General features: G+C 36.8%; 1 protein-coding gene across 5 annotated transcripts in view; it reads right to left on the bottom strand.

Moving 5' to 3' along the window:
* Positions 1-14,485, bottom strand: part of LOC110103111 (DNA repair protein RadA) — a 112,833-nt gene extending 98,348 nt beyond the window's left edge. For 4 of the 5 annotated variants that reach the window (XR_003700560.1, XM_020831685.2, XM_028694368.1 and 1 more), the window contains exons 1-2: positions 13,626-14,485; positions 4,324-4,379 (exon numbers count right to left, since the gene is read on the bottom strand). Coding sequence is in view for 4 of the 5 variants with exons in the window: in XM_020831685.2 (XP_020687344.1) it covers positions 4,324-4,379; positions 13,626-14,335 (766 nt within the window). In the remaining variant the exon portion in view is untranslated. Of the gene's footprint in view, positions 1-4,323; positions 4,380-5,021; positions 5,116-13,625 lie in introns of all 5 variants that reach the window. The other variant, XM_028694370.1, reaches the window with a different exon arrangement.
* Positions 14,486-15,066: the final 581 nt, after the last annotated feature.

The following is a 15,066-nucleotide window of genomic DNA, read 5'->3' as shown; positions in this document are numbered from 1 at the left end:
TATATAATATATAAGACACTTACAAACTTGAACACAAACAAACAACATAATAAAGATAATAACTTTCCTAAAACTGCTTGCCAAATGTTGAGAAGAAAGATACAGATGGAATGGCACTTGCGGAGAAACGAAAGAAGCTAGAAGCCGACACGAAGGGTGGAAAGTACTCGCAAGTCTCCCCAAGAGATAGAAGAAGAATAAGTGGACAAAGCTCGCATGCTTTTCCAAAAACCCTCAGGTTTCTTTCCAAAAATCACATTTTTTTCACTTGCTAAAACAGCCACAAACAACTACTATTTATAGACATGAGAGGGGAATACAAACAACCCCAAAAACATTTCACATTCTAAGCAAATAAAAGCCACATAATTCTATGCCAAGAACAAAGCACCAAAGCCACGGAAAAGCCCCCCATCAGCCACGGGAAACCGCCCAGCCAAAGGCCCGAAGAGGCAGCCGCAGAAACCAAAGAGCCCGCACAGAACCAAGGCACCAAGTCATGGTAAAACCACCCAGCACGGAAAACCAGCAGCCAACCATGGAAACCAAGGAGCCAAGGCACGAAAACAGCCAACCGTGGACACCAAGGAGCCAAGGCATGGAAATCCAAGAGCCAGCCGCTAGAAACCAAGGAGGCAGCCGTGGGAACCAAGGAGCCAAGGCATGGAAACAGCCAACCGTGGAAGCCAAGGAGCCAAGCACGGAAAACAACCAACATAGAGATTCCAAAAGCCATTTCGGAATCCCAAGGGACAAACTAAAATTTAAGAGATAAAAACTATAAATAAAAATTACATAATTAAGATAATTAATGAACTAAAACCTAGCTAATAATGAGCTAACCTTTAGTTCAATAGCGGGCTTCTTTCTCCTGTTTGTTTGGTAAATGAACTAAAAACCAGCTCAGAATAAGCTAAATTTCAGCTCAAAATTTATTGAGCTAGTAAGCTCAAGGGAAGTCAAAACCAAATATTTTTGAGTTTGATTTGACCCCCCCTTTGCCTACATCAAGTTTCTTTGTGAACAGCGAAAGTTGATGTGTGAACGAATGTAGTTTACCCGATAGCCTGTATCAATTTTCAAATGAATACATCAACTCGTCTACAAACAATGGTACTACTCACAAACATACACTACGCAACATGCAATGAATGTTACATCACTCCTACAATCAATAATAATTTAGTGCCAAACAAATGCAGTAATTTCCCACAAGTAGAGGCAGTCAATACACAACAAATGCAAGTACCTACAAGGCACTGTAGGAGATGCATCATGTACGCAGCATTCCGTGTACGACAGCTAGTGACCTTTTAATGCCCGTTGATAGCCTACAGGCGGACTCAACAAAACTTGCATAACACAGCAACCAGACGGCAAGAAATAACGGGCGACGCATAACGCAGCGCTACAACTTGCCTACGAGCAAAATATACGTTGAATGCAATTCACTTGCATGCAACGACAGACTACTTTTGAACTTCCGCTGATGGCACGCTACCCACGGACAAATTCAACGAAATTCGCCAATGATATGATTCATCTGTAAGCAAAGCAGAGAATCGGTAGTAAAAATCGTGGTCCACTAATAAATTGAGGCAGCAGATTTGCAACGCCAAGCTGTCACACGAATAGATCAATTTACTTGTAGACGATAGGTGGAAAGTTCCTGATACATTGTAGAGTGCACTGCCGGCAGAAATACAATCCTACAGGTTGAATATTGACGAAGATGGCAATATACAGAAGATGAAGTGAACTAAACTGCATAGCAGATACGTGACAAATGAGGCCCAATATGATGTTAATTACATCAACGGATCTGCAACGCTCGTACAAGCGGACAAAATGAGTCTACAAGCTTCTAAATAAATTGTTGTGCACACCCACATGACAGCCAATCTCACATGCACAACATGTAGGTATCAAACACTTTAGAATGTCCTCCCGCATGCATTTGTAATAATCAGAGGATTTCATTCAAGCATGTCATTCAGCATTGCATTTACATACAAAGATATTGCACATGCGCAACTGATTGATATCAAGCACTTTAAAACAACCTCCCGCATGTATTTGCAATAAGTATAGGGTTTCATTCAAACATGACATTCATCATTGCATTTAAATGCAAAAATATCACACGCTATACATTGCAACAAATGAAATGCATTACACTAGTACACTGTATAACATATAAAATGTATTATATAGTGGCAGCATGTGACGATGACATTCAGACAGATCACGCACTATATGAGACCACTAAATCATCATACAAAGTGAACTATGCAGGCACCCAATTCAATATGTAAATCATGATGCGCGACAGCGGCGCACTATGCCAACATGTAAATATATCATGCATTGTACGAAAGCATTGTAACACTATACAAAAGTATTATGCATGCAAATCATCCAATACTACATCAAGCTAACATGGAAGATGCATTGTGCAAACACATCAGGATGAAAATACACATGTCAGCATACATACATGCAAGTAAATGCACAAATACATACACTAACATGTCAACATGCAGATGCATACATGAGTGTGTATGTGAACATGCAAATGCATCGTATACACCACCTATACTGCACATAAAAAGTTATCATATAAGTGCAACATAAAAAATACATGCAAAATCAGACGCCCACATTGGCCCCGAAGAGCGAGATGTTTGTACACATGTGACATCTTGGGATGCTGCGCGATTCAATAAATGAATTTAAGTTCGAGCCCGATCCTTCTATGTGAATAAATAGGAGTCAACATGGCTCGATCCATCAAACAAATGTGCAGTTGCGGCATCGATCGGGATATTTGCTTTATACGTTCATATTAGGCCCTCAAGGTCTATAACAAGAAAAAATTTACTAATAAAGGCACAAAACCGACGACATGCCCGATCCTCTGTCGACATGTAGATGGAGTAGGAAAAGTCCGGTCAACAAAATGAAATTGATCATAAAACTCTGATGATGGCCGTGTTGATAGAAAATCTCAACCAGATGGGACCCAAAATGCATCCCAAATTCCCATGAAAATTCAAAACTTAAAAATCACCAAAACTATTTTAAATTTAGATAAAACACTAAAATAATTAAAGCAAAATTCATCCGCACTCCGAAACAAATTTACCGAGGAGTACAAATCTGAAATTACTTCAGCTCACAAAGAGCATATGTCTGGTCGAGAATATCATTAGGATTCATTCTCAAGGTCATGGTAGAGCCCATAAGTTACCCAATAGAAATCATTGAGTGATAAATCAATAGGATATAATCATTAAGGCACAAAACCCTCTGTTAGCTAAGGTGAATTTAAATTTATCCCCTTATATAAATATTCACCCAATGTCTATAAGGTACCCTTGGACGAAGCAACCCATGGCTGTCCACAAGAATCCTTATGTTATGTTGGATCGACAACCTCCTCTGACTAAATAGAATAGGGATTATGATAATCGTAGACAACGGAACCATGGATCTTAATCGGGTTCATAATCATTCCCCCCACCATCTGCTTTAAGTGTGAGGTAATGAATTTCTAATTTTAAATACATAAATCACGCTGCCACTATACGCTAGATACCCTGTATATATTCGACGACAAACATTAATTGAAAGTTCTCTCTCGTTATCAGGAGTGATAATTAACTATAGGTGCTTGCGCCAATAAAAAACATAAACTCATATTATAAAGTCCTCGCAAAATGAGGGTGAAATCTCTAGGTGATCTCACATTCACAACCAAATTTGTCTTCTAAAAATTTGCCTCAAAACTTACTCATTAAAACTCTCCTCGACAACCTTAAAAAAAAAGAGACTGAAAGGGTCCACGAAGAGGCCTGGGCGCGAATTTTCATATCTCACAGTAATAATTATAATTTTAAACCAATCTTATCAGTTAGATTAATTTGGAACGTATAAGATTAAAGAATCAAACCAATTTGAATTATAATCAAAGAAAAAATTTTCAACTGGAAATAATAAACATATACAATCGAGTTTCCAAACTATAAACACCAATTTGGTTCAGTTGCAATTGTGAAAAATGTGTACCAAAATCATAGTAGCATAAGTACTATTTCTAACGTGCCAATTTATAAAAGCAACATCAAAAATAAGGAATCATGGCTTTTGGAAAGAAATTTTTTGCCACTGCAATTAGACTCAAAAATAAAAACAATTCACCTTTTGAAAGTTAAGGTTCAATATTGGACATTCCAATCATCGGTATTGGTAAAAAAACAAAACCACATGAAACGAGCGTATAAAGCACTTCAAATAAACAATCCAGAAAAAGTATTAACCTACCTGGTACAATACCACCACCAAGCACCCTAGCAACCTCCATCCCAAGATGACCGTTCCTATGAATTCAAAGAAATAGAACGAATTGTTTATATGTTTTACATTTTACAAGTATTTTTATTCATAAATTAAATAGTAGAAAGGAAGAATAAATACAATTCAAACAGAAAATTAGAGTTAATATGCACTCGAAGAGCACATCAAATAGTATAAATTCCCATTTGAGTACTGCTACCTGGAAAACTAAACTAATAACCTATCAAATCTCATAACAGAAGAAAAAATGCACAAAAGAAATGCATGATGCCACGTTTGTATGCGGACACAAAGGGTGGGAAGATGATATGCAGGAATGATTAATATTATGAGGGCTGCACATTTATGTGTAGGAATAAACCGAGCAAATAAAATGTATTTCTTGTTGTTACCCAAACGTTTTACAAATTATCATATTTTAAGGATAAAGGATATTAAAATTACAGAAGATTAAATGTACTGCAAAATTTTCAGAAATAGATTATGTATAAGTGCTTGCTGAACTAAGCAAATCCGACATTTTTATGAAGATCACTTCAGGGTTAAACGAGAATAAAAAAGCAAAAAAATAGCAACAAATACAGAGGAAGTTAAATACCACAAGTGAACTATTATTAGCAACTGTAACTCAGACTAAGCAATAAACCTCCATAAATCCTAGTTACCTTCTCAGTTTCTCTGAAGGACAGTAAGAAGCAAAAACTTGTGTTATGGATCACCATTCAACCAACATCACTATAATGAAATATCCGTATGATCCTGTAGGAGAAACAATAATCAAAATTGAAAATTCCAATGGTATACCTGTCACCACAAACAAAAAACTGGCAGAAGGGGACTATTGGATCCTCCCCTTCTAAGAAAAGTGGTAATTATTGAACAAGTGTCCATCCCTGTCTATCTCATATCAAGTTGACCCTAGCAAAAATTGATAAGATTTGTAGTAATTTCCTCTGAACTGGGAAAAAATTTTAAGAAAAAAAGCATGCGGAGCAGTTTGCTTCGAAATAGGTTTCCATGCCAGTTAAGTTACAACCCTAGAACTCCACGCTTAATTACTATAAAAAGCTTTATGAAGCAAGTTGAAAGGCAAAATTGCTTGAGCCAGGAAATCTTGACCGCAAAGATGTCACAGCAGATGAGCAGACTATGGGTCAACCGAAATTGGTTTTATTAATAGTCATCTAATCAAGCACCCTCGGTCTGGAAATCTATTTACATGATGAGCCTGTTGGATTTAGTTGTAGAAGTGCGCTCAAAGCTGGAACAAGAATTGCTTGATTCTATAACCCCAATATCACCATGCTCTCATTCACATTTTGGCCATTAAACGTGAACACAAACCAAGTACCATGTTACATTGTGAATCATTTGATCAATAAAATTTAATGTAAAATGGTATAAACTTAACGGAATGGCCCAAATTATACCAATGGCTACCAAGACTGACCCAGTACAACTTTTACATCAAGAAATCCATCCCGCAAGAAGAAAAACCCCAACCAATCTTCTATGAAATAAACACTGCTTTGTGATCCAATTTGTAGTTCTTGATGTCAAGCAATCCCTAAAAAGTGTTGCTTGACACCAGAGCAGCACATCGGAGGGATCAGCCCACCTCTGATGCAACCTCCACAGTAGTTTTCCAAAATTGGGTAACACCAATGAGACTTATGGATGCAGATAAGTATAGGGGAAGGAGACTTTTTGTAAAGATTGGTAAGTCTAAAGTTAATGAAAAATTCTGAGACCCAATAACAAAACACTGCATGTTTGACAATGTCACAAGTTTTAGGTGATAGGCCATAAAAACTAAATTTTTGGGTGTTTTATAAGAAAAACTAAATTATTTTAGTTGCATGCCAGTGAATAATGTTTTGCTTTTACCATACGTTAAACAATAGACCATGTTCATTTTTGTTTTAAAGATTTTTTATGGTATACCACCTCAAAGTTGTCATGCCTCAAAAACTAATGGAAAGATTAAACCCTAAACCTAATTTTCTCAACTTCAGTACAAAACATTTCAGAGCCAACTACAATTCCAAAAATAAAGAAATAATCAAAACAACCATTCACATTTCATTTCAAAAGAATCACATACAAATAGTCCAGTAAAATTCAATCTACATGTCAAAATATAAAAGACTAAACTAACAAAGTGCCTCAACTAAGCTAGCTCATGATGATCCTGACCTTATTAACTTCCGCAAGGGCGCTGCTCCTTGACCCCGACCTGACCGGGTAGGTCGAACCCCGCCAGGGGGCAGCGCCCCCTTGGACCCCCGGCTGCCCGACATATTGTTGTATTCATCATCTTTAGTAATAGTTGTTAGTGTTAGTCTTCTTCTTCATGAGTGCATGCTTTGTATAAATTTTTTTTAATGTATAATAAGTGAAATAGGAGCTGAGTGGGAGACATTGGACTCTATAGGAGAGGAGAGAGCAATTCATCATAATGATGATTCAAATAAAGACCCCTTAGTAATGACAGTGCTTATGACTTATGAGTTCTTATGTGATATGTCATTGCTATTTATTTTTTGAATTATATGTTAATGAAAAGAATATTGTGATTTGGGAAAGATAGAATTTGAGTTGAACTATATTTCATATTGTCTTATTATTAGGATATTTTGATTTCACTTCGCATCTTGTGCCTTTTTCCACGTAATACATAGAGTGAGCAATTCATTTGCTCAATAGACTATCCCAACTCCTATAACAAAAATCAATTCACATTTATATTATTTTAAGAATGAGAATTGCATAGAACTTAATGACAGTTATTACAATGAAAATTAACGGAATAGTTGGCATAGAAGGTTGACTTTCAAATTTTGCATAATCAAATTCATCTTGAGACTCCTTTACATCATGACTTGAAACTTCGGCTTGTAAATAATTGTCAATTTTTTTTCTAAAGAAAAAGAAAGGAAGACTCACAAAAAACCAAAGCTCTGATATCAAATTGATGCAACCTAGGAATCCTAAGCCAAATAAGAGAACACTAGGTATGCAAAAGAAAAAACACCAACTAGAATTGTAATAAAAAAAGGCATTCCTTTCAATATGACAAATAGAACACAGCAAAACTTTTAACTTCTAATAGAAACCACTTACAAATTATATTAAAACAAGACACGACACAACTTAAGACTTACAATAATTTAAAAGAAAAAAAGATAAAGATGGGGCAGAAATTGTTGATAGAAAAGAAGAGGTAGAAAACCGAAATGAAATAGAAGAGGGAAAGGGGAAAGGAGGCTAGCTTGCAAGCTAGAATAAAACATGCAGGTTACATTCTAAAAATCATCACATAGTGCTCTCTTGCATAAAAAATAACTCCTTATATAGGAGGAAAATGACCCAACAGCTGCATAAATGTGCCATCCAAAGTAACCAATAGAAGCCTCACAAGTTAGCCCTTTTAATGAGTTAATACACCTAGAATATGAAAACAGTAGCAAGAAAAAAGAAGCAACATTTGGATAAAACAGCCAACATAGGGAAACAAAAATTGAATGGAGAACATGAATAGCCCACCGAAATTTGCATGGGGAACATGAACGAACATGAACATCCAACCGAAATACTTGAGAAACCAAAAGTTAGCAAAGGGAATCCAAATATTGCCTAGGGAACACAGTTCAAAACAGCCTAGAGGAATCCAACAGTAATCCAAAATTAAATACCCATATTGCTAACAAGGAAGCAAAAGAAAATATAAAATTATCAAGCCTTTCTTACAACATCTAATCTGCCACTGGAGCTACTCCAACCTTTTCACGTATATGCTCATTTCGTATCCTGTCTCTAAGAGTAAAGCCACTCATCAACCTTAACATCTTCATCTCTGCAACACTTAACTTACTATTATGCTTCTCTTTTAATGGCCAACATTATCTGCCATAAAGCATTACAGGTCTATCCACCATCTTATATAATTTTCCTTTAAGTTTGAGTTGTACTTTTCTATCACACAATAAGCCTGATGCATTCCTCCACTTCATCCATCCAATTTGAATTCTACTAATAATATCCCCATCTATTTCACCATCACTCTGAACAACAGACCCAAGATATCTAAAATGTGTACTCTGATTAATGACTTGATCGCTCAAAGTCACAAACCCCCCACTAGATCTATTACTACTAAAATTACACTCCATGTATACGGATTTAGATCTACTCAAACGAAAACCTTTAGACTCTAAGGTTGACCTCCATAATTCAAGTTTACCTTCAACTCCCTCTTTAATCGAAATAAAAATTCATTTGAAATAAAAATAAAATGCATATCAAAACATATTGGTAACAAAACAGAAGATTCATACATAAATATACTATTATCAATAGTAGTAAAGGTACATTGTGTAGTATATCTAACCAATTTCTTAAATAGACCTGAAGAATTTATACCAATCAATCAACAGATCGGAAAAAAAAACAGAGGAAACTGATAACAAACCAAAAGATTCATATATAAATATCTTATTATCAATAGTTGTAAAAGGACCATTTAGTATCATGTCTGGCTGATTTCTTCATAGGAGCCATGCCATTGATGCTTCCAGTACCTCCGAGATAAGCATGATGTAAGAAATATCAGGGAAATCCGAAGGAGAGTTATCAAACATTCAAGCCACCTACCTCCTGAATGTAATAAATTATTAATGATCTCAGTTTGTCCATTGCCGTTTTGAAATGAAGAGGTAAGTTGAGTCAATTGATTGGTACCAGGTCAAGCTGAAAATATCCGAAATTCAAGGCATTAGATGAACAAGTTTCATTAGGGATGTCCTGGTTATTGAACAAAATGGCTCCAAAGATCAATGACACATGTGTGATCCTTGATACTACCAAAAAAGTAGAGGTTTTTGTCCGTGAGACATGCTTAAAGGCCAATGATGTTGCAAACATTATGAAATCAAAACAAAGATTCAAAGGGCAACGAAAGATAATTACTGTCACAGAACAATCAAATTAATTGCAATATGGAAGGAGATGAATCTCTATTAGAACACACAAATGAAGTATGGTGAGGATGCTTCTCTGTTGAAGAGATTTGTTTATAAGGACAGAACCTATGATTTTATTGTCGAACTCAACATGGAATCTGACCAAGTTAAAGTGCGGATATTGGATTTGAGGTTGAAGTTTAAATTTATGACCTTACTTCATTTAATTAAATCCTTGCCTTGATAAGAACATAATACGGCATAACAAGAGTGATAATTGAGACTTCAACAACTAAGAGCCCAGCTTTCGTAACTAAAACAGAATATCTAAAGAAAGCAGCTGCCAATCAACAATTTGGAGAAACTGGTCAAATCAACTTGCCCGAATCCGTAAATAAGGATTCTGCATGATGGGCATACTGCAAAAAATCTAAACTTGTTGGAGGAAAGTGTTAGAAACTTCATGAACAGAAACAACAGCAACAAAACAACAAAAAGTGCAAGAAGGAGTGGATTGTCAAGAAGCTAGGCTAATATGTCTCAAGCCTAACCAAAAAGTGAAAGAAGCTCTCCAGAACAAGCTGAACTCAGAAAAAAAAAACGCCTTGGTAAGCTACATAATTTTTGAAGCTTTTGAAGAAATCCGGAGCTACTGACACTTGTTCTCTTACATTTCCACAAGTAAAACTCAATAACATGTACTAAATGCCTCAAATAAAATTTAAGATCTTGGTTCATACCACCAATCACATGATATAACCAAAAAATTTTCTCTCCCGCATCACAAGTCCTTGTAAACAAAAAAGTATTAATGCCAATGGAACCGCCACAACTGTAGCAGGTCAGAGTGATACTAATGTTAACAATCATCATATTCTCAAAAATATTCTCCATCTACTTAAGTAGTTCACAAACCTGTGCCACAAAATTGCTAAAGATATTAATTGTTCTATGGAAGTTTACTATTCATATTGTATATCTTAGGACCACAAAAGTATCGAGAATATGATTCGACATTCTAGGGTGAAAGATGGACTTTATTAACTAGAAGAGTCAAGTGGACAATCTAGAAATAAGAATAGTTCAACTTTGTCTTTCTTTCTTTCTTTTTTGAATCTCCTATGTAAAATAAAGACAATATTTGTTTTCACACTTTTGTGTTGAACTTCTGATGCAGGACTAAGTATGTTTTGGATGAATGCGATAAAAAGTTGCAGGTTTTGAATAAGAGCAATTAATAATTATGAGCGTTAGCCACTAAACGATAATAGAAAACTAAAAAGGGGTGGCTACGCTTAGGCCAAATCACATGCTAAGAATGAGAATCACCAAAGTAATTTAGAATTTCAACAAAAAGCAAATTAAGTAGTTATTCAATAAAATCCCTAAGTTAACATTGAGGTTAGAACATAGAAAATCAAAAACTCAAATCATATGTTTACTAAGCGAAGGCAGAGAGCTTGGCACGAGTCCTTGTGCTTGAATCACCACCAACAAGATCAGAGAATTAGAAGATAATTTGAAAAGGGGTAGAAGTTCACCCTCGTCGAGGACCGGAAGTACTTTGTTACTGAACGTTGGCAAGCTGCTCTTCGAATGCTTCGGATAATGTGAAAATGATGCGATCCAGGTATTCTTCAGCGGAGTGGTCTACTTCCAGGTTGCATCGAAGAATGTTGACCGAAGAATGTCGACGTTTCCTTGCTCGTTGTAGACGAATCCGGAGTCAAGGTCGGGATCGTCCATTCATCGGTTCCGAAGGGTTAAAGTGTTGAAGACGATGGCCTTTGCTTCCCCTAAAGACTCCTCTTGAGAGAAAGAAGTTTCTCTCATGAATTGAGGTGGAGAATGGGGTTTAGGGAAAAAATAAGTTTCAGATTTTGGGTGAAGGAAGTTGGAGGGAAATCAAGCAATTATTTCCCTAATTAATCCTTAACTTGTGAAGGATTTAGGTGTGATTAGGAAAGGGTGGGAGGCGGCTAAGAGAGGGAGAGGGGTTTTGAATTATTTCCAAGAGAGAAGCTTGACTTTTGAAAATAATTCCAAAGCGAGCCATGAGGGGGTTGGCGGCATAGGGAGGGAGATTGGGGGAATTAAACAAGGTTTATTACTTTCTTAAATAGGATTCTCTAATTAGGACATATAATTTAATTCCAATCCAATTTAAATTAAATTTGAATTTGATTTTAGAAACTTTCCTAAAATAGGATTCTATTTTAGGAAACGTTTCAAATTCAAATTTAAATTTTGAATGATTGAAATTACAACCTTTCCCAAAAGAGAGAATGTAGAATAGGAAAGTAGTAATGAGGGAATTGTAAATTTTGAAACAAAGGGAAGAGGGGCCGGCGGCTAGGTGGCTTGGCCGCGGGTGGGGTGAAGGGAGATGGGGTCGGATGGAGGTGGAGGGTTTGGGTGCTAGCCAAAGGGCAAGGGGGAGGGATTAGTAGTTGGCCGACAGCTTAGGGTGGGGGTGGACCGTGGGATAGAAGAGAAGGGAGGAAGAGGGAGAAAATAACTACGAAGAACTAACCACGAACCCGGACTCTTCCAAGGTTGGTGGGTGATCTGCTTCCCTCTCCAAGGGATCTCTCTCCAACTCCTCTCAAGCTCTCACAAGAACTCAAAATACAGAAAATTTGTTATCATTTAATCATTAACCTTCAAAAGAAAACATAAGGGCTATATATAGCCTCATACAATGGACGAAAAATAAAAGACGACTTATCCCTTTGGGCTTACACATGATCACCCTTAAGTAAGGGGGTAGAAAGGGGAAAACAACTAAAGAAAATACAAAAACATATAAATAAAAATAAGTACATATGAAGACTTAAAAATATATCGGCGCGATCGTGGCCGTAGATCGGCGGTCACGCCTTAGATAAACTTTCTATACACCAATGTCCCCATCAACTTCCATATTTCAAGTTTTCCTTCAACTCCCTCTTTGGACTTATCAGTCAGAAGAATATCATCAACAAAAAGCACACACCAAGGTACTTTCTATTTCAAATGTCTAGTAAGAACATCTATGACTAAAGCAAAAAGATATAGGCTTAAAGTTGATACTTAATATAATCCAACTTAAATAGAAAAATACTTGGTTAGACCATCTTGTGTTTGAAAACAAGTAATAGTTCCGGTATACATATCATTAACGACTTGAATATAAGCGTTATTAATTCTTTTCTTTTCAAGAACTCTCCAAAGCACTTCTCTTGAAGCTTTATCATATGCTTTCTCTAAATCAATAAATATCAAATATAGATCCTCCTTATTCTCTCTATACTTCTCCATCAAACTCTTAATAAATGTATAGCTTTCATAGTAGAACTACTCATCTACCTGGCATGTATCGAAATTGATTTTGAGAAACATTAGTATCACAATTCAAAACGTAACCTATGCTTAATTACTCTCTCTCATAGTTTTAATATATGACACATGAACTAAATTCTTATATAATTCGCACACTCATCTGCATCATCTGTATTCTTAAAAATAGGAGCTAATACACTCCTTTTCACTCATGTAGCATCTTTTTAGTCTTCGAAATAATATTGAAAAAGTTTAATAAACCAAAAAATTCTTTAATCTCCTAAATATTTCCACACCTATATTGGAAATTCATGGGATCTTCCACTTCACTTTCTTTAATGCCTTTCTAACTTCGGTTTTACTAATACGACGATAAAAATAAAAATTTATATTTTCTTTTAGGGTGCTAAGATCAATAAATCCAATCGTATTCTCATAATTTTCACTGAAAAGCTCATCAAAATATCTCATGGTCCACCTATATCGAATATCCTATTCTAATAAAAATATTTTTTTTTTCATCCTTAATGGACTTCACTTGAACTAGATCCTTACTGCTTCTAACTCATTGCCTGGTTAACTTAACATACATTTTCACCCTCCTTAGTATCTAAATTTCCCAAAATTCAAAGGCCAACAAAAATTAGGAGAGTTCACTTGTTTAGCCATAAAATATGAAAAGAAGTACATGATTGAATCATTCATACGAATGTGCACGATTGATTACTTCCCTCGATCTATTTTTAGTTTCAATGGATGAAATGCTCCACACCGCATATCAGATTCTTAGGGATTTAAAACTCCGGTTTCTTTCAAAAATGCTCCCAATATCCCCCTAATTGATTTATTTGGCATTTACAACTGCTCGGATAAACTCTCCTAAAACTAGCACAATAAGACTATAAGAGGTAGAAAACAGCATGACGCTGCTAAATTACAGTAGATTGCAGAACAAAATAACACTTCAGAAAGCATAGAGAAACTCACAATGGTATTCGCCAATCAGATTTGTTCATTCCCTTGTTCACATCTGCCAGCCTTTGAGGAACCGTCAACTTCACTGCCTCATTATCCAAAACCGACTCCCCTCCCGACTTAAGGAACTTAGCCTCCGCATACCGCTTCACTGAACCCGGAGTTTTACACGACGGGCAAGTTCCCCACCACTGTCCAAGGTTTACGCCACACTCCTTGCAGACCCAAGAACTCTTCATCTTGGTCTTCTTCTCATTCACCCTTCCTCCAGCACGAGATGACCATCTATACCGCTCCCTCGACAAAAGTTCAGTTTTCTCGTCCTCTTCACCTGAGCCTTCCGCCTTCCTCAAAATCATCTCCAGCTTCCCCTTCTGTAAACTCTTGTCCGCCCCGGGATGATCAACCTCCTCGACTTCCCCGCCCTTCGGCTTGGCCATGATCTGTTCTGAAATGGGTTCGTGGGTAGCCCAGACCCTAGCGGCTGCATCGCCTTCTTCTCCTTCCGGCATTTGCTCACTCGAATGAAAACCACGCAGATCGTAGTAAGAAACAATTGTCCGATAGGCGGAGGAGAATTTCTTGGCGGTGGCGAAAGATGGGAATGGGGAAGTGTGAACGAGCTGGGATTCTTTAAGTAAGGAAATGCTTTCACGGAAGAGAAATTTGCTGAAAGGTTGCATATTAGGTATAGAAGGGAGGCGGGAGCAGGACCTTTGCATGAGAAGTAACTAAAGTGACTACAGACTGAGGTTTAGGGTTTTCTCAGGGTTTTGGGGAGCGAAGACAGGAAGCCCGCCAAGTTCGAAGCAGGAGGACGGCGCATGCCATACTGCTAACAAGATTTTAGTTATGCGCATAAAAAAAATCGGTCTTTTGGGAACATTTATTTGGTCCAATTAGTAGAGCTGTGTTTGATCGGCAATGAGATGGCGCCAAGTAGTAGGCATAAAACGAAAATATCGAGCAATATGAACAATAACGAGAAATATCATTATGTGAAGATAAAATATCAAGCAATAATGAGTAATATCAAAAAATACCGAGTTTTCTCTAAAAAAATTCGGTATTTTTTGGTATTACTCGGTATTGCTCAGTATTGGTTTTCACAGAGCGGTATTTCTCGTTATTGCCTAGCAATACCTAGCAATACCGAGCAAAAACTAAGTAACTCGGTGATGACCGCACGTAGATCTACGTCCGGTCAGAGGACCTAATAAAAGTTCGTCTTTTGGGGGCAAATTATTGCATCTGGTCATCGGATGCAGAGATAGGTCCGAATATTAATAAAATATTATTTTAAATTAAACAAGTCAAAAGTGCAGGTAAAGCGCAGATAAAGCCAGGTAAAGCGCAATCAAAAGCGTAGGTAAAGCGCAGTCAAAGCGCACCCAAAGAGCACCTAAAGCACATTCAAAGCGCAGTCAAAAGCGAAGGTGACGTGGCATGTTTT

The sequence above is a fragment of the Dendrobium catenatum genome, unplaced genomic scaffold (genome assembly GCF_001605985.2).
Source record: "Dendrobium catenatum unplaced genomic scaffold, ASM160598v2 fragScaff_scaffold_465, whole genome shotgun sequence".
NCBI classification, from domain to species: domain Eukaryota; kingdom Viridiplantae; phylum Streptophyta; class Magnoliopsida; order Asparagales; family Orchidaceae; genus Dendrobium; species Dendrobium catenatum.
This window is presented reverse-complemented; position numbering and strand designations above follow the sequence as displayed.